Raw genomic sequence first — 21,092 nt, 5'->3', positions numbered from 1 at the left:
AAAGTTTCAACATTTTTAAAGTTCTTTTATTGAAGCTTAACGTACTGTTTTTGAGTGTCTCTGTGGAAACACTATGGCTGATAATAAAGAACAATGAATTTGCCCTGAGAGATAATTAAGGATGAGTGACAATGAATTAAATAATTGCCCCACCTTTGGAGGGAATATAATTACATTCTTATCAGTATTTTTTCCTAAAATCAGAGAAGAAATATATACTATTTTTAATATTTGCATAGTTGTGACTCCACATAATTGCATGTTTAGCCAGAAAAGTGTGTTCAGTTTCTTAAATTGTCACTTCTTAAACAGATTTCTGCCTTTTTAATCTTATTATCACCTGTGGTGGCAGAATCAACAGAAAGTCTGCCTTTTGTAAAATACGTCACAGTTGTCATATTTAGTTTTAGTAACTTGAGTTGATTAAAAAGGAACATCTTAACATATATCTGCTGCCTGGCATTATTTTTAAATTATGATTTAAAGCAATTCAGGGTTTGATGGTTTTTGGCCTGCCATAAGCAGCTATATTTGTATTTACAAGTTTTGTTTGAGCATACAGTTTCTAGGGATGAGCATAAACATTTGAAGTCTGATCTGATTCTACAGTCCTGATTTTGTTACTGAAAAGTCATGGTAGTTTCAGAGATTTTACACAGCTGATGAAGTGTTCATAGCAGGAAGTGTTAGTCATTCATTGTCCATGTGATAGAAGCACTCACTAGCAATAAACAGAAATGATTCATGTTGTAAAGAATGAGGTGAACTAATAAATAATCGTATGCTGACCTTATTGTTCTGTGATCTCTTTAAAGAGATTTTTCCTCACTGTCCGAAGATAGGAGGTGAAAATGCTACATGCTCTTTTCCTTCTTCCTTTTGTATCTTCTCTCACACATAGGTTTATCAGGAAGATTGTACTAGAATGCTTCTGAATAGGTCTTGTGCAGTGTTCACAGAGCTGTAGTTTTTGGTTCAGCATTTCTCCTGACTATTGTTTGATTAGAATATAAGATATTGCAGTCTTTTGTAAGTATGAGCATGATGTAAATATTCATTTCAACTTTGTTCTGTAGATCTAACAGTCATGTTGCGCTGTCTGTGAAGAGGCTGTGGCAGTACTTGGTTAAACAGGAAGAAGTCCAGGAAACCTTTATCAGAAATATTTTTGCAAAGAAGCGATGCATAAATGAGGTTGGTATGGTATACAAAATGCATAAAATATTGCAGGTCAATCTATGAGCTTTTACTTAAGTTATTTGGCTGGCTTGTTTACTTTCTAGAGCATGAGTGGATAATATACTTGGCTATGACTCTAAATCTACAGTATTTCATATTAAAAATCTTTGTCCATTGTTTCATTGAAAACAAAAATCAGTCTTTGACTGTAGACTGACAACTAACAGCATTTAGCTACAGTCAGCCTCTTTGTTAAGATCAGTATAAAAGCCACCTCAAAAGAATGACAAACTTCATAATTTCAAAGATTAAAAACATAACCTAATCAGCCAAACTTCTAAAACTTTGTGTTTGTCCCTACTGTAGTCATCCTAGGTTTATCCACTGGTTTTGATCATGTTTATGATCAAACTTTAATACGAAAAATGGTCATACAACAGTTAATATTTCTGTCCTTGATAACTTGTCCCAGTGTCTAGCTGGATTCCAGGTTGCAGATTCAGTTAAATTTTTTGAAGTTGTGGTTCTGTAGTGGAGTTTTGCACGTTTTCTCCCTCTTTAGTTGCTCCTTTTCTGTCTCACCCTACTCCCAATAATTTGAAAAAGTCACTTGTAGTATAGAAAAACTATGGAGTAGCAGAAACATAGGAGAAGGAGGCAGATCTAAACAAATTAAACATGCAGGAAAAGAGTATTCATGACTATTAAAGCCATGGCAGCAAAGAGTTCTGTATGAGCTAATCTTTGTCCTGTTCCAACTAGAATATTAGCTTGTTTTGAGTATTTGTGGCTAATTGTGTTCACTACAGACTGCAGTTAAAAGGAATATTGTTCCTTTTGTCTTGTCCTTTGAAGATGCACCATTTCTGATTGTGTCTTATGTTAATGCAGCCATGTTGCTATGGAAAGGTATTTTGGAGTATTTTAGATGTGCTTTATATGTTTCCAAGTAGGATCATTGACAGCTTTACACAGCATAGGTATGTTGGCTTTATTTGTATGCTCTTGTTGCTGATAAAATGTCAATGGAGATTGCTTATTTTCAAAGAAATTTGACTTCTAAGATGGACAAGATGCTGGTACAGTGCAGAATAGGTAAATCAGTGTCTTCTGTACTGAATATAGAGCTCAGAGTTTGATAATTACTGTTATTACATAAATTGCATATGTGTGTGTGTTTGCAACATGCTGTTGTGTTTCAATTGTTCTGTGTTGGGGTAAACAACAAGGAATTAAGGATTTCCTTGATACCTTGTGTGTTATGTTTTATCTTTATTCTTTGTTCTGTGGTTGTTCTTTCCTTGGTGAAGTCATTAGAGGAGCACAGTGAAACCATGAAAAATTCTGTGGTGGAGGAACCCATCGTCAATAAGGTACAGAGTAGTAATGCTCAAATTATTTAGACCTTACATCATTATGAAATATTACCTTTTTGAAGTGGTGCTTGCTGATCTCCCTCAAAAAAATCTTTGCTGATACAGCAAATAAAGTTAAAAATTCAGTTTTGCAAGAGATTGAGTTAAACTAGGGTTGTTATAAACCCTATCTGAAACTGAATCTATTTTAGAAGCTGGATTAAACAACCAGGTAAGAACAATATGTATTATCAAATTCCATAGCTATGCCAAGCAAAGAACTGAGGCTGAGATTTGCCCAGGTGAATAATATTCAGTAGTACTATGGGAACATAGCATGTACAGGACCTTTCACCAATATGAGATGGCTAGAATAGTTACCTATAAGTGAAGGTGGTTAAGTGAAGTTAGAGCAGTTTGTGTTGCATGATACTAGTTTGCTACAAAAATTTTCACTGAGCCTTAGTTTTAAGATGGTGACAAATGTACCCATATAACAACTTTATAGCAACTTTCTTAAAAGATTGGTATGAAGACTAAAAAGGTATAAGAGTTTGCATTTCTAGGCATAGAAATACTGTATTCTTCAGGCTTTTTTTTACAAAACTAGTGAGAAGACAGAAATAAGAATGCCCTGTGATGTCCTTGGGCTACCTTGTTATTAATTATGCAGCGAAGCAGTATTAGCAAGTAGGTAATTGGAACTGACTGGGGAAAAAATAATCTTGATTTTATGCAGGTTTGTTCAGCGCACAACACAGATAATGTTTCTGGATCTGTTTGTCACTGCAGTTTTGTGCAATCTTGCATACACTGGAGTATCAAATTTTTTTTTAATCTTAAAATAGGTGTTCTACTTCATGGTGTATAACAGCCCCAGACTTTTTTTCAGATTTGAAAAAGACTGTTTGCAGTTCTTTGACAGCACCATCTTAGTTTTTTAAACTAAAATATCCTTGTTTAAGTCTTTTGAAGACCAGAGAAATAAGAAATTGAAGGGGAAAGGCTAGGAAACAGTAGTTGTGGAATAATTCTTTATGTTTTGAAGAAAATACAAAAATTTATATTTGTAGTTCAGGTTTGAATTTTTATGTTACCATTTGTTTGGCAATGCCTTTTTTTTTTTTTTACTGTAAAATTATTTTGTAACTACAACAGACTGGAGTCTGTAAACTATCAGATTAATACTTGCAATGCTGAGCTCTTTAATTTTGAAAAGGAGTACTACAGTGCTGATAGAGTTTAGAGTTTTGTTGTGTGCTGGCATATACCTGCACGCATTTCTAAAATACAAACAGGTAGACAAGATACAAATACAACAATAGATCACATTAAGGAAAAAGAAAAGGTGATAGTAAAGTTACTGGATTGTGCAGGATTCCAGATTTATTTAATTGTGGAGAATGGTGAATAAGTAAGCTGACAAAGTAGGAATTTATTTTCCTGCTCAGGATCTTGTCTGCACCTTCTTTTGGACTATTGCATGAGTTTCAGTGGCAAAAAGTATTTGCTAAGAGCATGAGAAGATTCAGAAAATTTTTTTAAGAACAAAGCATCAAGACTCAATTTTTATCAACTCCCCCAAGTGTGCATGTAGCCTCACTGGTTTTCAGCATTCCTGAAAAACTTGAGAACGAACACAGTAATGTGACTTCTGTGACACAATAAGCTTGCTGTGGTAATCTCAACAGGGCAGTGAGAAGCTAGATTGCTACACAAGAAACAGGTTTACCTAATTATACTGATGCAGAGCACAGTGCTATGAGGGCTGCCATGGGGAGTATTAACTCCATCTCAGCCAGACCCAATACATTATTACAGGTTATATTTGTCATATTTTCTTAGAATTAAAATTGAGAAAAAAATACATGAAACTTCATATGATCCAGTGTTTGGTCTGTGTACTTCCAGTAAAAAGAAGTGTTGCATAGAAGTTTGCATTTAAATATGCTTTACTTTTTAAATACAGATAGAAACAGATTGTGGATACCCAGAAGGCAAGGCAAGAATAATCCATAAAGAGTCTGACATCATTACTGCTTTTGCAGTCAATAAGGTGAGTATAAAGAAGGTAGGATAATCTAATTGTGTTGTACTTCCACCAGGTGTAGTCCCATTGTGAATGGTTGAGATATCCTGCTACAGCTTGAACTCTTTGCGCTCTCTTCTCTAAAGCACTTCATAATTATCTTTTTGTAATTAAACAGTTCTACTACCAGTTGTCTTTTTTTCTATTGTACAATGGATTGAGCGAAGGGAGTGGTGGCCTATACTTTTTCTTTAAGCTTGTGTGTAGGAGTATTTTTCTTCTGTCAAAGACAACCAGCAAGTCATCTTTTCTTCTCCTGTTTAACTATTTAAACCTTAACTAGTGGAGGAGGGGAGCTTGGTTGCAAGCACTGTGTTGCAAGCACTGTAGTATAGTTATGTCTTGCTTATCCTCTGAGGAAGGCAAGGAGAAACTAAAGCTGCTTGAGAGAAGCATAAAATACAAATAGTGTGTGATGCTACCCCAGATGCAAATAAACTTTTAAGACAGAAATGTCAAGTTTAGACAGTTTATGTATATAGATTTGTAGACATAAATATTTGGGTTTTGTAAATTGACTAAGCGTATGTTTTTGTGAACTGTACCATAACCAGAGAATCAAAAAAAACCCCACCTTTTTGAGTATACCTTTTGTATCTGCTTCTCTGTGTGTTACTTTTTTCAGGCAAATCGGAACTGCATTGCAATAGCATCGAGTCATGACATTCAAGAATTAGATGTTTCTGCGATTTTAGCTACACAAATCTATACCTGGGTTGATGATGATGTGGAAATAGAAAATAAAGGGTATACTTTCTATGTTTCCAATATCACAGCTTGACTGTGTATAAATCAATGTAACAAAGCATGGTATTTAATGTTGTTGTTTTCAATCTAACTTATAATGTTGTTTCATTTATAGGGCTGATGATTTCTTAGTTATACATGCTCGTGATGATCTGGTAAATGTTCAGGGAACCACTCCTTATACTCATAGTAATCCCGGCACACCTATCAATATGCCTTGGCTTGGTAGTACACAAACTGGCAGGGGTGCATCTGTGGTAAGTTGCTTGTCAAAGATTAGCCTTATGTACTCTATCTACTGCTCTCCTTTTGTCTTGTTCAGTGTTGCTGGTTATATTTTACAATTGGCATGTAAGTAAATGTAGCTTTTCTGTGTATTCAAGACAAGCTGGAATTTTTTGTAATTATCCGATTATACTACACAGAATTGAAGATAGACCAGCTGAGCAAGCAAAGTTTTTAGTCAAGCCATATATGCTTTCTTTACCTAAGATACATTGTTTAAAAATAGTCAGGGTTCAGGTTAAGAAGTTACAGCTTAAATTCTCCGTTAATGACTTGAAGCCAAATACTGTATCTGAAAAGCATATATTCAGGAGATTTCAGGATGTAAATTTGTAAAGATTGGATAGACATACTTGTGTGAAATATCAGGGTAGCTTCTATTTTAAGCATAATCTTAAGTTTCATTCTGAGTTCCAGACTATTCCAGTTTTTATTTAAAAGTAAATACCAAATTCTGCTTTACTACAAAGTACCATTGTAGTGCACTGTATATTAGTATGAGCCTGTACTATAGAAAGGACAGCAAATGAACTTCTAAAGCGGATTTCACTGGCAGGACAGAGGCTTCAAATGAAATTAATTAAACTCTGGAAACTGAGCAACTTGAACTTGGGAGAAATGGGGATTCTTGGTTTCACAATAACAATGAGGAAGGCAGGACTGCAGAAATAGGACCAGCTACAAATTTCATGCCTAGTTTGAACTACCCATCATGCTGATGTATGACTGTTTATCTCCAAAGCTGTTGTCAGCTCTGTCGTCTTTGAAGTGCTGCGCAATTTTGCTGTAACTCTGCTTAGTATTAAATATCTCGCTCCTGAAGATCATGTTTTAGAGGAGATAATCAGTTTCACTGTTCAGCATTTCTGAAATACAACAGAGTGAGGGACACCCAGTAAATTGTGACTATGTCCACATGAGCAAATTGATCCTTCGTATCATAGACGTGACACGTGCACAAGGGTAGCTCTTACTTTTAGAAATAGATTCTGTGTCTGGAGTGAAGCTTGGCCCTGAGCAAAAAGCTATGAGCTCAGATGTAATTCAAATCAAATTATAATTCTAGTCTGGTCATTGACATACTTACCTTAGTTTCTATGCAGTATAGATGCTCCCTAATAATGCAGTTCTGTTGATTAGTTAGTTGGGAGATGCTTATTTGGAGCCAATTAATTGGCGTGAAATGGTCATACAAGACGCCCATATCTCTCAGTCTATCTGCACATAGGTGTAGAGTTTTCCTTGATAACTGAATGCTTGAAGTCTTGTGACTTGGCTGCACTTTGTGGCACTTAACAGCTCAGAGCAAGTCCATAACTGGTGGCAGAATGGAAGAACTATGTGTTAATGTGTATTGCAGTTGATTTTTGAAAATATTTGATGATTAGGAGGAGTAAATATGAATGAGCATTATAAGAATGATAATGTTATCCACACATGGAAGTGGATATTGTGCCACTCCCTTCTGTTTAGGAACTACTGATCCTGCTTGCCAGTTTTGCAGCACTGGTTTCACAATCAGGTCTCTTCTGCAAGTATTCTTTGAATGCCTTTGCCACTTTCTCCTCTCACTTCCATTTTTATATGTGTGTGTGTGTATATATATATATATATAGGGAGTTTGTGTATTTCTCAACATAGTTAATTACATAATCTAATAATGTAAACTATTCTTACATGACTTTCTATTTTATACTTTCTTACCTAAAGAGATATGGCTATGCTTGTGTTGAATGCATTTGCTGTTAAAATTTGGACCTAAATTTTTGTCTGGCATACTGTTTGACTGCGGCAGAGTAGAGAACCAACCACAGCACACAACGACACCTGTCCATTAGGGAGGGGAGACAAAGGTACTGAATGAAGGACAAAGTAAATGAAGAAAGATGGAGGGATTCTTGGGAAAAAATAGTGTTACTGTAGAAGGACTTTTATCTGGAGGAAAACCAGCTTCACCAAAATATTTCTGTTGCTACTATTTGTTACTTTGTTCCTTCGGATACTGCTTTTGATCCTTGTTCTCATCTTTGCTTTTCCATAAATTGCACCCCATTTAGTAGATATAGTCCGCTGTTCTTTACCATTGCTGGCTTTTCAGTCTTGTTGTCTTTGCTTCACTTCCATCAGCAAGGGAGGCCATTGAACTTTTGATACTGAGGCAGTTAAAAACATTTTATTAGCTCTAGGGTTTTTCTGTTACTCTTCTTCACCGTTTCCTGTTACGCAGTTCATATCTGGCGGTGAGCCTCCTCACTTACCATGTCCTTCAGTACAGTGTGTTTACACAGTTCTTACAGGAGGTGTTTCTAAGAGACCATTGAAGTAAATAGTATGTACTGTCAGCTTTGAATCTCAGGTAATGTTCAACAGCTTGTCTTCCAAGCCAGTATGACCAACACCAATATTCACCAGTTTAATAACTGGTGGGTCAGATTTTAAGCTTTTTTTATTCTTTAGTCTTACTGTACATTAGGCCCAAAGCACCCAACTCTCCAACAAAGCAATCGGTGTTCTAGCCATCAGCTATTGTTAAGGGCAAACTGAGGGCTAGCGATATCAAATGTCAGTTACATTGATAATGGAAGTATTTGCAGTTGATAAAGTTACTTGGCTTCTAAATCAGAGATGCTGCACCAGAGATTTATGTTAACATAGTCTTTCAGAGGCCTGTTTCTGTAAGCTTGCATTTTTCCAAAGTGCAATCCAGCAGGCTTTAGGAGATCATGATGTAGGCTTATCTGTTGAATGAAGGAAGATGATTTCCAATGACTTCTGGCTAAAAGTTAGTAGCTGTAAAACTCAACACAGCCCTTCATTTTGGTGAAGAAATAGAATGAGCATGAATAATTGTTCTTTCACTTACACATAGAGATAAATTGTAAGTTTAGAGAGCAAAGTACTGCAATTAGTTACTGATTTGTATATGCACTGATGTTTGAAGAATATCATCCACTGATGTGTTGTCCTAAATCTTATAATGTATATATCGTTTTATTCACCAGTGTTTTATCAAACTGTTGAGCTTTTTTCCTTGTCATTTAAAGTACAGGAAAAAAGGAAAGTATGTATCTGAAGATCTTATTTTTTTTATCTTCAGGAAAGTGTTTGGAAATAAATTTGGGTAACTGACAGGCATAAGGCTTTCCCTTCAACAAATAATAAAAGCTTTGAGAATTGAAAGATCTAAGTCTGCTTCTAAAATGTAATCAAGAGGATTGCAATTACTCCATTAATCCAAACCCCAGGAAACTTTAGCAAGAAAATAAATTATTTCCCTTCCAAGTGTTTTTCTTCCTTCTTGTTTGCAAACTAAAAATTTGGAGAACATTGCTTTTCAACTCTGGATCGTATTTAGCAATATGAACCAAGTAATATTTTTTAATTCATACCTCCTTCCAGTTGACACCCTGATATGATTGGAGGCCAGGGGATAATAGCGTACTTAAAATACTTGATTCGTTATGTACTATTTCAGTGACAAAGTAGTAACAAAATACTGTACAAAATTATAGCAGTTGAAAGTCTTGGATGGACTCGATGATCTTAAAGGTCTTTTCCAACCTAAATGATTCTATGAAAGTAGTTCAGTGCCAGCTTGCTACTGATGTGTAGTAAGCTGCTGTGTTGAAAGTGAGTGCTCTGGCAACAACCTTTTGTTTGTGTTATAAGTTAACATCTAGCACGAATATAAACTTATGCCCTCTTCTTTCTCAAATGTTCAGGTAAATAATACATGCGTAAGCAAACTGGATCCCAACAATTTTTCTGAGGAGAGTCAGTCCTCAAAGTAGCCATATGCTTTTGAGGAGAACTAACAGGAAGTAAAAGAATGAAAACTTAACTTTGACGTACATTAATAGAAAGAAAAGAAGGGAAGAGACATGCAAGGAAAATACAGATGCATTTCCCTGATGAAAAATCCCTACTGTTTCTTTCCTATTGTGGGTTGGACTTACGACTTAATTAGATGGATTTTTTTTATCTTAATTGTCTAATGTCTCCAGTTCTCTTCGTATATTGAACTCTTTCCAGTTAACGAATTAATCAACAAAATAAAACAGTATTCTTGGTAATGTACCTTGCTCAAAGCAAAGTTTGGAATTTAGGAACAAAAGGAAAATCCACTACAGAAAGTCCATTGGATCTGTATTTGGAAAATTATAAATGCTTTTGAAGAATTTTTTTATTTACCAGTTGCTAGGTATATTGCTTATACTGGATGGCCACAAATTAAGTAGACTTGAAAATAAATATATTCCTATTTAACTTCTGTTAAATTTTAACTTCTGTTAAAGTTTGTTTACCTCTTTCTTTACATGCTTCTGCCTCTCTCTTGCTTATCTTACAATATTCAGGAATATTCCAATAAATTTAATGGAATCAGAAAGGAATTGGCAAGAAAAGAGGTAAGACTGCAGTCTAAGGAGTGTTTATATTTGGATCCATAAATCTCTGAAGCAAAAAGTTAATATTTACCTAGATGTGTAAAGCTGCAAAAGTATTAACGTCTACACTAGTCTTGGAAGAAACTGACTTCTACCTGAATTTCTAAACCAAGTACTTGCTTTCAGTGGGAATTTTGATAGGAAACAACTCACTGCTCCAGTTCAGTAACTTTTTGTTCAGTAGTGTTGTTTAATTATTTTCTGTGTGTTGAACAGATGCTCAAGAAGGCTATTAATAACGTCAGAAGAATGGCTTCTCATCCAACATTACCATATTGTAAGTTCAGTTTTGTTAAAAAAAGTAGTTATCTAAAGATTGTATATTTACTAATTGGCCCTGTTTCTTAGTATGCTGTTATTTTATACTAGCACAGCAATCTATTATATGTTTTAAAAGTTGCTTATAAGCCCTATTTTACTGAAACTATTTTTCATTTCCAAAAAAAAATAATACTGGGGGATATAGACTAGCCTTTAGAAACAGTGCTGGTTTTTATAGCAAAAAGCACTGTGTTTCTGTTTTATTTGTGATTTGGATGAAAGATACGTTTTTATCTCCAAGTAAATAGCTTCATATTTCAGTACCATCTAAATACAATTCTTAATTGAATAATTAGTAAATACAATTCAATAAAGTTTGAATAGCACAGGTTTAAGTTTTCATGGTACCCACTACTCCTACCCTATGACAGGTACTGTAGCACATATTGTGGCACTGGTTATTTTGAGGATGTTGTGAGCTGGTGTGAGATTTCTTAAAATTTTGGAAGCAACCTTCCTGCTCAACTGCTACAACACCTATGAAAAGTCACGTAAACATTTTCTGTTACAGACCTGACAGGTGCTCAGGATGGTAGTGTAAGAATGTTTGAATGGGGTCATGCACAGCAGATCACATGTTTTCGGTCTGGTGGCAACTCAAGGGTAACTCGAATGAGATTCAATTACCAAGGAAATAAGGTAAATGGCAGAATGCTTCTGTACTTACCTTCTTCTCCCACCACTGCCCCCCAGTATAATTGTAAATTAGCAGAAATGTCACATTCTTAAAATCTGAAGTAGTTTCTCTGAATTGTGGATAACTTCTCTGTAATACATACATATGTATTTACAATTAATATATCTTTTTTCAGTTTGGGATTGTTGATGCTGATGGATATATAAGTTTATATCAAACAAATTGGAAATGTTGCCCACTTACTGGGACTTCACCTAAACCATATTTGGTAAGCTGAAAACTAAATTTGCTTCCATAAACTTGTGCTGTGCTCTCTTATTTCCTTCCCCCTTTAGAATAGGTAGGAGAGGGAAGGGATGGTGCTGATAACCAGTATTAATCAAAATTTAATTATATATTGTTGCTATCCTGTCATCTGTATGACAGACAAGTTTTTAAATCCTAATCATATTTAGTAAGTTGGAGAGTAGAAAATGCAATGTTAGGTCTGAAATAAGTTTAATATTCTTTGAGACTTGTCAATAATTGTCAGTTGTTAGTCAATTTTCAATAATGCAGGACTGGAAAGTATACTTCCATGAAAAATTGAGTATCGGAAGGCATACACATACCTTTATATCCTGTGTTCTTTAAATTGTTTTTAGAACAGCTTACCTTCTCGAGGAAGTTTAAGATTTCATGCTTACACAAAATCCATTGTTTTTTTTAATTAATAATTTCTAAACTCTAATTTTTTAGACGTGGCAGTGTCATAACAAAACAGCCAATGACTTCGTTTTCATCAGTTCATCATCTTTGATAGCCACAGCAGGATTGTCTTCTGACAACAGGTGAGAGCTGCTGTGTTAATGCATAAAAAAGAAGTGGTGGGGTGTTTTCTCTCCTTCCCATGCCCTGCCCCCCCAACCTTTTTTTTGATGATTCTCCTTAAGCAGTTTAAGAGCAACATACATACTTCTGCTTTCTTTCTTTGTGGGAGGGGGAGAGAGGCAATGTTTACAGCTAAATTCCGTGTACCTATTAAAGGAGGTTTTATAGGGAAGCACAAATCCTCTGTTCATGTTCCATATGAGGAAGGGAAGTGGAGAGGGAGGTCCTGAGCTCTTCTCCCTGGGATCCAGTGACAGGATGTGTGTGAATGGTTCAAAGCTGCACCAGGGGAGGTTCAGACTGGACATGAGGAAGCGTTTCTTTACGGAGAGGGTGGTCAAACACTGGAACAGGCTTCCTAGAGAGGTGATTGATACCCCAAACACTGGAACAGGCTTTCTAGAGAGGTGGTTGATGCCCCAAGCCTGTCAGTGGTCAAGTGGCATTTGGACAATGCCCTTAACATGCTTTAACTTTTGGTCAGCTCTGAAGTGGTCAGGCAGTTGGACTAGATGATCGTCGTAGGTCCCTTCCAACTGAGATAGTCTATTCTATTCATATGAGCCTGTCATAAATTATTTGTATAGACATAGGGAGTTGTGCATAGCTTTTCATTTCACACTTATTTTCTTAAGTAAGTTTTGATCAAGAAATAGCAAAAACTGCTAACATTCAGGTGAATTCAGCTACTGAAAGATTGTAATCTCAATATGAATCCTTTATGAGAATAACCAGTTGTAGAATGATTGTGTAGAGGGCATGTTCTTGCAGTGTATGTATAACTGAAAGTAATTTGGGAACTGCTCAAAGTAATCATTGAAAGTCTGTTTACAGTGCTTTTATGCCTGAAATAATATCTTTAAGATTCAAATGACTTTTCAAGTGTTCAAAATACTTTAGAACGTTTGTTGCTGAATTAAAACAGATTTTTCTTCTACAGAAATATTTGTCTTTGGGATACTTTGGTTTCACCTACAAATAGCTTGGTGCATGGTAAGTAAAATACAACCAGCAAAATATTTGATCACAGTAATAAAAAAAAAAAAAAGTGTGTCTGTCTTTATGGAAAAGTTATTGTGGGAAGTAATTTTAATATTAGCAGTAAAACATCTTTCAGTGTCCTGTGTGAGTGTACCAGCAGGAATATAAAAACAGATTCTTGAGAAATGATTTAGTGCTAGATATAAATGATAGGTTTGATGGACATGAGCACCTTCCTTTGCATACCTTGTATCTTTGCATCACAAGTACAACCCCTGACAGCCAGATATCTGTAATTTCTGTTCCTTTTTAAGATTCTGAACAACTCCTGCTTGTAGTGACTAGATGTTGAGAAGACAAGAGCTATAACTGTTAGAACTACAGTTTTTAGCACAGTTACAAGAAACGTGTTTGCAGGATATGCATCCACACCCTTCAATTCAAGTTTCCTATGGCTGTGTCTGTACTCATAAATCAGAGAGGCTCCACTCAAAATTTATCAATTAAGTGTTAGACAAAATAATGGTACTATAAAGATAGCATTGAGCGCTTGCAGATACATTATCTGTTTGGAGAGTATGAGAATTTATGAATTGTCAGGTATTTCATTGCCTCTGTGAAAATTCTGTCTCAGAAAAGCCATGATTATAAAATGGTTCTCTGAAGGTATGTAAATGAAAAAATGCACCATATTTTCTAGAAAATATATTTATGAATATATTGAACAAGCAGATATACAAATAAGATCTCAAAATTATATAGTAATTTTCAAAGTTGAACTAAAAGATTAACTTAACTGTCATATTTGTAGTAGTACTACATTTTTGCTTTCAGAGGTTGTCCATTTCTATGGCACTTTTATTCTGTGTATTACGCCCGGTACTGTGGAATGTTTTAAATGCTTCCTCTGTGTGTGTGTGTGCATTTATAGTTACCTATAGTACACTACAAAAATGCTTTAGAAGAATTATTCCTCTAAGTATGCTTTTTGAGATTTAATAAATATTTAGCAGGGTTTCATTAATTTAATACCAATATTTTGTTGCAGTGGAAAAAAATACATTTCAATGTCTGAAATACAGAATAAGGCTCAGGGAGAGTTGTGAACACCTTGTAATTGAAGTATGGTGAATGCTTAAGTGTATGTGAGACGCGTGGAATTTCTAAATGTAAATTTAGAGAACCCTTTGAACTACAAGTACAATGTGCTACATGCCATGTGTTAGGATTCACAGTGTCTAGTCTCAGACATACTAAGCTTTGTTCTGGTAATTGTAATCTTCATTCACTTCCTCCACTTGTTTGGGGGGTAGGCATACCCAAGTGTGAAAAGCAGCAAATTAAAAGTGAAATAACCAGTGGAAACTTACAAGGTATTTGGGCAGGTAATTTAGGACATTTCTTATGGGAAACATATGCCTTAAAATAACAAGCATTAGAGAGTTTGAAAAGAAGCTGTTTCTGGTCAAGGCTTAATAGTTTGTGATTACAGAAGGATAGAAAAAAAAGATATACTCTTTTTTCATACAGATTGTAACTGCTTAGTTTGAGGATACTGTGCAACTTCAGGGTGTCTGATGTGAACCTGGGCTTACATATGTATGGTACTGCAATAAATGGACTGGTTGTGGTCAATTGGATTGCAGCATCAAAGTCACTGTTGCTACCATCTTGAACCATTAGAGGTTGATGGAAAATTAAAGTTAGTACTGTGAAATTGAAGTTAGTACTGCGTGTTTACTTAAATTACTTTGCTTTGGCTTTCAGCTTTTATCTGTCATGATAGTGGAGCAACTGTGCTAGCATACGCTCCAAAACATCAGCTGTTAATATCTGGAGGCAGAAAAGGCTTTACATGTATAATTGATCTTCGCCAAAAACAGCAGCAACAGTTACTCCAGAGTCATGATTCTCCAGTCAAAGCAATTGCTGTTGATCCTACAGAAGAGTATTTTGTAACAGGATCTGCTGAAGGCAACATAAAGGTATTAATGAGGGGAAGGGAGCAGAGATGAAGAAGGTGATGATGTGTAAATTCAATAAGAATTTTGCATAGGTGTGGAATAATCAGATATGTCATATGTTCTGCCTTTGTTCTCAACCCTGACTTTCACATTTTCTAATTTAATTATGAAATGAACCCTGACTTTCACATTTTCTAATTTAGTTATGAAATGTTAGTGTTATCTTGCAGTCCTCCTTTTAGTTAGTCTTACCTTAGTCCCCATATATATTCCTTATTATAGAAAATGAATATTAATATTCTATATCTGTGTCATTACAGATTGCTACATAATCTTTTTCTTTTACAGTTAGTGTCAGAAAAATTAATGCAAAAGGTAGTCCAGTTTCTCCATGACTCATTACTGGTCAATTTTAAGATCATGGTAATTAGCCTTATAAGAGATTGATGTTTTGATGCTTTTTCAGGTGTGGAGTCTGTCTACATTCAGTCTTCTTCACACTTTCATCAATGAGCATGCCCGACAGTCTCTCTTCAGAAACATTGGGACGGGAGTCATGCAGATTGAAACAGGACCAGCAAATCACATATTCTCCTGTGGTGCTGATGGAACAGTAAAGATGAGAATCTTGCCCGATAGATTCAGCCCTTTACATGATGTGTTAAAAAATGATGTTAAATTTATGATCTAATATTATTATTTTCAGAACCGTGTATAACATTCCCCTTCTGCCATCCCTGAAAATATTTCTCCTAGAACTAGACAACAAAGCAGATACACAATGATAGCTTGTGCCACAAAGATGCGCTTTCTTTTTTGGGGTTTTTTGGGGATTTGTTTTTTCTTGCCCATATTTGTTGCCTGGAGCTTTTAGTCCTTGATGCACTGATGCCTTAAAGATTAACGAGGTCCTTCAGATTTTGATCATTGCCTAAAATAAAAGCTATATGTGACTCCGAATTATATGCTTATAATATTACTAAGGTGTTGCTGAAGGGGTTTATTCTTCCTTTTGAGGTAGTTACACTCCCACCTGGAGTGCACCATCTGGGCATAGTCTCTGCTCATATTCAACACCTGGCCGCCTTCTAAAAGCAGGTCTGTCCAGATGGAAACCTTAGATAATGTTATTCTTTTTCACTGTGGCAACCCTAACTGTCTCTCTTCTGAACTTGTTTAGTCAGCTGACAATAAAAATTTATACCTATGTGTAGAAGAGAAACAAAGCCTGTATGAGTAGATACTCCTGGCCATGCAAGCATTCATATAACGAGCCACTGTCTGTCTCCATTCCTGGAATCCAGGCTGTTTACCTCTCTAACTTGCCTGATCTCCTTCCTCTGGTCTAGGGTCTAAGAAACTGAAGGATGTTCTGTAACTTGTCTTCTGTTCTATAGCTTGAATCACTGCCATCAGGATGGCAGGCTTACCTATTAGAAAGAAATATATTTTTAACCCTGAACACTCCCTTTACAAAAATATGTAAATATTAATGGATATCTTCCTGATAAAATAGTCAAGATTATGTGTGAAGCTTTAATCTTGATCAAAAAGATACAGGAAGATACTGCTTTAGGATATGGCACTAGAATTTCTTCAAAGACTATTTATTTACATGTCTGTAGAGGAAAAAAAAAAAAAACAAACCTAATTTATTTTTACATTTTTTCCAGTAAGACTTTTATTTAGCCCAAAGATACTCAGTTGATTATTAGCACTTACATTCTTGTTTGTCTGCTTTTCCTAAGTACTTTAAAAAAGAAAAAAGGAAAGAAGTTCATCAGCAAAGTACTTTAATACTGTCAAGTCTTTGTACTGTATGTTTACATCTGGTGTAAAATGAAAGAAAAGAATTTTGAAAAGGATAGATGGATTTTTTTTTTGCCAAAATATTAAACTCGGTAACTTCAATGTTTGACCAAATTATTAATGCACAAAGCCTTTATCTTTTTTTTTAGTCAGCTAAAAACTTTTTCTGTAAGTATTGTGGTTTACTTTTCCTGACTTGAGAGCTTGACAAAGGTTTAATTTGTAAATTAGATGTGAGGCTGGATTACTTGAATGCCAATGGTGTACTTTTTGCTAAAAGATATTTTGTGAAATATAGCACCAAGATATTAACTGTAAAATAAACTTGTCAAATTAGGAACTATGGGGATAAATAAAGCATAGCAGAAACGAAGGGCTTGTAAAATGAACTTTGTAACATTCTCAGGATGCTTTTATCTTAAGAATATAAAATTGTTTAAAAAGATTTTGTAAAACGTATTAAGGTCATTTTAAATGTATGTTTTGCAAGTTGCAGTGCAAACACTATGAAGGTTTTTATGCACGTAACCTGAATTTTCAAATTGTGCAATAAAAAGAATGTGAATCTTTTGCCATGGAGAAACATGTGACAGCATTTCAAACTGGTACAGCTGTTCAATTGTAATTGTTCTTCCACAACACTTACAGATTGAAGTCAAAATTGATGTCAAAACAGTTTAAGTACAGTGATGGACCAGAAAAGTGACTGACTAAAAGTGACACCACCTTACAAAACAGACTTGCCCAAAGCATATGTTATATCTGCTCAGTGGCTGAGTTTCTAGTATTCCTTATCTTTATGAAAGGAGGAGAACAATGGAGTCAACACTAGCACACTCCTTGAGAATTGACTGAAACCCTGATTTTGTAGCTGCTAATATACATGCATTAGTTTCATGCACCCACTGAACTGTCACATTCAGAAAAGGAAAATGTGCAAAAATCATGGCAACTTTATTTAATGATGTCCCTGATGTTTTCTCCTTAAACATTTGTATCTCATTAGCTTTAATATTACAAGCTCAGTTTATTGTACTGGCAATTACAGAAAGCTGTCTTATCTGCGAACTGAGCAGATTTTATATGTAATTTGCCAAGACATACAATGTTGTTATTTTTCTGAGTAGAGCTGCACTATGAATAATCCTGGCAGACTTACACTTATACTGGAAAAGTACTGACTGTAAGCAGGCATTTTCAATAATGTTATAGTTACCATAAGCTACTCTCAAAACTAAATTATGTAAAAATCACAATGTATTGCCACACCTTCATAATCTTCCCAATAAATCCTGCAGAAACTCAACCTTCTAGAATTCCATGTTGCTGCTACTTAATTTGCAAATGGGTTGTTTGCTTGTATAATGTTCATTGATGTTTAACAATTATTGTAAGTCAAATTATCGATAGCTTTCTTGTAATGATGGAATCAAAATGACTTCTGTTGTATCTGAAACTTGTAAAGGGACACTCAACTTCAAGTCTATTCATTAGGGAAGACTGAACTCAAAACAGCTCTTCCAGCTGTTGCCCTTAACTTCCACTGACTTTCATCCTCCAGCAATTAATGCTTTCTCCCTGTTGCTATGCAGGTTACTCAAACAGAAGGGTAATAGTGGCTACCCAGGGTTCTGTGCTTGAAGTAGCCATGTGCACAAATTGACGTTAAAATTTGCATTTACCAGTGCATAATCAACAATAATTCCATGTCCAGACAAAATAACTTAGCTTGTAGTTGATAATGTCCCTTTTAAATATCACAGGCGAGCTGTTGTGACTTGTGTTTGTCTTTGTAGCAATACATAATGCAATCAGAGTGTGTCATTCTTGTGTTGCTAATTGATTCAGTTATCTCAGATAGATGATCAAAGTTCTCTACTGTTACTTTAGTAACTTTTGAGAGTTAAACCTCTGGCCATCTGGGTACTTAAACTGGCTTGCTGTGTGACTTTTAACAAGAAGATACTCAGCTGACAGCTGATGTTGCAGGATGTTTATGGAGAAAGATGGAGAGTGGAATAGATGCAGATTTTGTACCACGCTGCTGTGGCACAAGGTGAGCTTATACATGTCCTACTGCATTTTAGGAACCTTGCTACCAGTTATAGGAAATAAACTGTTGAGATATCCTACATTAGGTACCACTCCCTTCCTCTTAGGAGCACCCAGTGTTAGTTTAGTTGCAATAGGTATGAAAAAAGCAACAGTGATTAAAAGGAAATAAGCTTGGAGATAAGTTCTCCAAGATAATTTTTTCAAATGTTTATTTTTACTAAAAAATAGCAAAACCACCTCTAATGGCAGGTTCAGCACACTGATCAAGCTACTTTCTATAAAATAAAGATATTGATTTACCAAGTTTCTTGGTGTTTCTTATTCCTGCCCGTTTCTAGCTCTAATATCTACATGGTTTTGATCTTTTTCCTTTCATGGGGTTTTTTTTTGCATTTTTTTGTTGTGGTTTTGTTTTTTTTTTTTTTAATGCCTTAGCTTTCCTTGTATTAGCTTTTTGATGTTTTTTGGGGGGGAGGGCAGGTGTTTGGTTTTGGTGGTTTTGGGTTTTTTTATTAATTCAGTGCATAACTATCAGTTGTAAGTCATTTCTCAGTGGAATGAGGTTGATGCAGTGATGGTGCTTTCTTGTCACTTTCTTCCACTGTTGCCGAAGGCTGGTCAGAGAAACTCTCTAAGACTCGATTTTTGCAGTTTTAGAAGACAGGCATTCTTTAGTGCAGTGCTGGGTGCATGGGGGATCGCTCCACTTATCATGCACACCATTACCTACAGCAAACAAATTTTACATTATTCTAGTCATATGCATATTCATGCTATCGTTTACATGGTGTCCGCCCTTTGGGCGTGCGCAATGTCGGTCATCTCTTTTTCCTAGTTACCTGGCCTTGGCAGGTTTTAATTACAAAAACTCAGCAGGACCCGAGGCTTATCGTCAGGGCCCGAGGCTTCTTGTCTGTTGACGCACATCAGGGCCCAAGGCCTCTTGTTTGTTGGCGCCTTTGGCGCATACCATTGACAGAGCTCAAGGTTTTCTTATCTTATTCGTACATACCAAAACTTCTAAGTTATTCAAGCAAGCAAAAGTTCGTCACTACAGCGATAGAGTGAAGTTTTCCTTCTCGTGCCTTTCTTCAAGGCATCACCACAACTAACGTTTTCAACACCTTGTCTGTTTCATTTAAACTTGAAAGCCCGTGAAGGTCTTGGGGAACGGCACCTCTCCCGTTTTGCCACCTCTCGAAGAGATGCTCTGGTCACACACTGGGCAGCAAGCTGCTGCCAGTATACCTCAACGTACAGCTCAGTAGGACGAAAGAACAATTTTACTTAGGGTTTGCCCTTGCCGTAATTTTAACTGGTCCTTTGGTAGCAAAGCGGGGAAAGAAGCAAAGAAAAGGTGTGCCCAAAATCCAGCACCGCGACTCCCATTTCCCCTGCAGGAATACCTGTTTCGCCCCCCGCCTCCACCTGGTGCTTTGCTCGGTGCGTGCCTCGCGGGGGGAAGGCAGGCAGCCGAACGGAACCGCCTCCCGCCGCGCCGGTCCGCCCGCCGCCCGCCTTCCCGCGTGGCCCTACGAGCCGCTTGGCCCGGGGGGGATTCGAGGGGGACTGAACGACGCCCGCCGCCCGCCGCGGGGGGGCCTCCCGCCTTCCCCCTCCCCTCCGGCCCCGGGGCGAGCGGCGGCGCCGGGCCGCCGGGGGCAGAGCCGCCCCTCGCCCTCCCGCCCGCCAGGGCCGCGCCCCGCCCCGCCCCGCCCCGCCCCGCCCCGCGGGGAGCCGGGGTTGCCTCCGCCGCGCCCGCACCGCCTCGGCAGCGCCGCTCCCGCCGCTCCCGCCGCCAGCCCCGAGGAGGAGGCGCCGCCGCCCCCCGCTCCGCGCCCACGCAGTAAGTGCCGCCGCTCCGCGGGGTCCCGTCCCCGCCGCACCGGGCAGCCCCCTCCCCGGCGCGCCGGCCGAAGGAGCGGGCCAGGGCGGCGGCCCCGCCGCTGGCAGGGCGGGCCCGCGCCCGGCGGCGCCTCAGCGGGCGGCAGGGCGGGCTGGGGCCTGGCAAGCCCGGCGGTGCCCCGGCTGCCTCCCCGCCGAGGGGGCGGCCGGGGGAGGGCGAGGGCGGGGGCGGGGGAGCTGCCCGCCCGGCGGCTGCAGGTGGCGGACCCGCGGGCGGCGCCGGGAGCCCGGCTCTGCTTCCCGGCGCCGCCCCGGAGTTACTCTGGTTTCAGCGTGGGGGGCGAAAGGCGGTGGCCGGGGCGGAACTCGGGAAGCCCCCGCGGGGCCGGGGCCGGGGCCGGGCCGCGTCGCTGCCGCCCCCCGCCCCGGCGGCTCTCGGCGCGGCTCTCCCGGCGAGAGCTGCCCCAAAGCACTCACGTTGAGAGTTCGGTCAGGCGAAAACGTATTTGG

At 37.9% G+C, this 21,092-nt stretch overlaps 2 protein-coding genes across 11 annotated transcripts in view; both read left to right on the top strand.

Moving 5' to 3' along the window:
* The window catches only part of DMXL1 (Dmx like 1), an 86,285-nt gene extending 67,245 nt beyond the window's left edge, over positions 1–19,040 (top strand). For 3 of the 10 annotated variants that reach the window (XM_069775804.1, XM_069775800.1, XM_069775803.1), the window contains 13 exons: positions 1,077–1,194; positions 2,490–2,552; positions 4,504–4,590; positions 5,249–5,370; positions 5,486–5,627; positions 10,011–10,061; positions 10,317–10,377; positions 10,933–11,060; positions 11,234–11,326; positions 11,797–11,888; positions 12,869–12,921; positions 14,677–14,894; positions 15,340–19,040. In XM_069775804.1, the coding sequence (XP_069631905.1) occupies positions 1,077–1,194; positions 2,490–2,552; positions 4,504–4,590; positions 5,249–5,370; positions 5,486–5,627; positions 10,011–10,061; positions 10,317–10,377; positions 10,933–11,060; positions 11,234–11,326; positions 11,797–11,888; positions 12,869–12,921; positions 14,677–14,894; positions 15,340–15,564 (1,453 nt within the window). In that variant the 3' untranslated portion in view covers positions 15,565–19,040. Of the gene's footprint in view, positions 1–1,076; positions 1,195–2,489; positions 2,553–4,503; positions 4,591–5,248; positions 5,371–5,485; positions 5,628–7,365; positions 9,881–10,010; positions 10,062–10,316; positions 10,378–10,932; positions 11,061–11,233; positions 11,327–11,796; positions 11,889–12,868; positions 12,922–14,676; positions 14,895–15,339 lie in introns of those variants that run through there. The other 7 variants (XM_069775806.1, XM_069775805.1, XM_069775802.1 and 4 more) reach the window with 6 other exon arrangements.
* A 1,421-nt stretch (positions 19,041–20,461) lies between these two features.
* TNFAIP8 (TNF alpha induced protein 8) overlaps positions 20,462–21,092 on the top strand; it is a 61,984-nt gene continuing 61,353 nt past the window's right edge. Inside the window, exon 1 of the mRNA XM_069777701.1 lies at positions 20,462–20,583. Within this exon, the coding sequence (XP_069633802.1) occupies position 20,583 (1 nt within the window). The 5' untranslated portion in view covers positions 20,462–20,582. The remainder of the gene's footprint in view (positions 20,584–21,092) is intronic.

This window comes from Haliaeetus albicilla, chromosome Z, assembly GCF_947461875.1.
Source record: "Haliaeetus albicilla chromosome Z, bHalAlb1.1, whole genome shotgun sequence".
NCBI lineage: Eukaryota > Metazoa > Chordata > Aves > Accipitriformes > Accipitridae > Haliaeetus > Haliaeetus albicilla.
The sequence above is the reverse complement of the archived record's forward strand: the minus strand, read 5'-3'. Positions and strand labels throughout refer to the sequence as shown.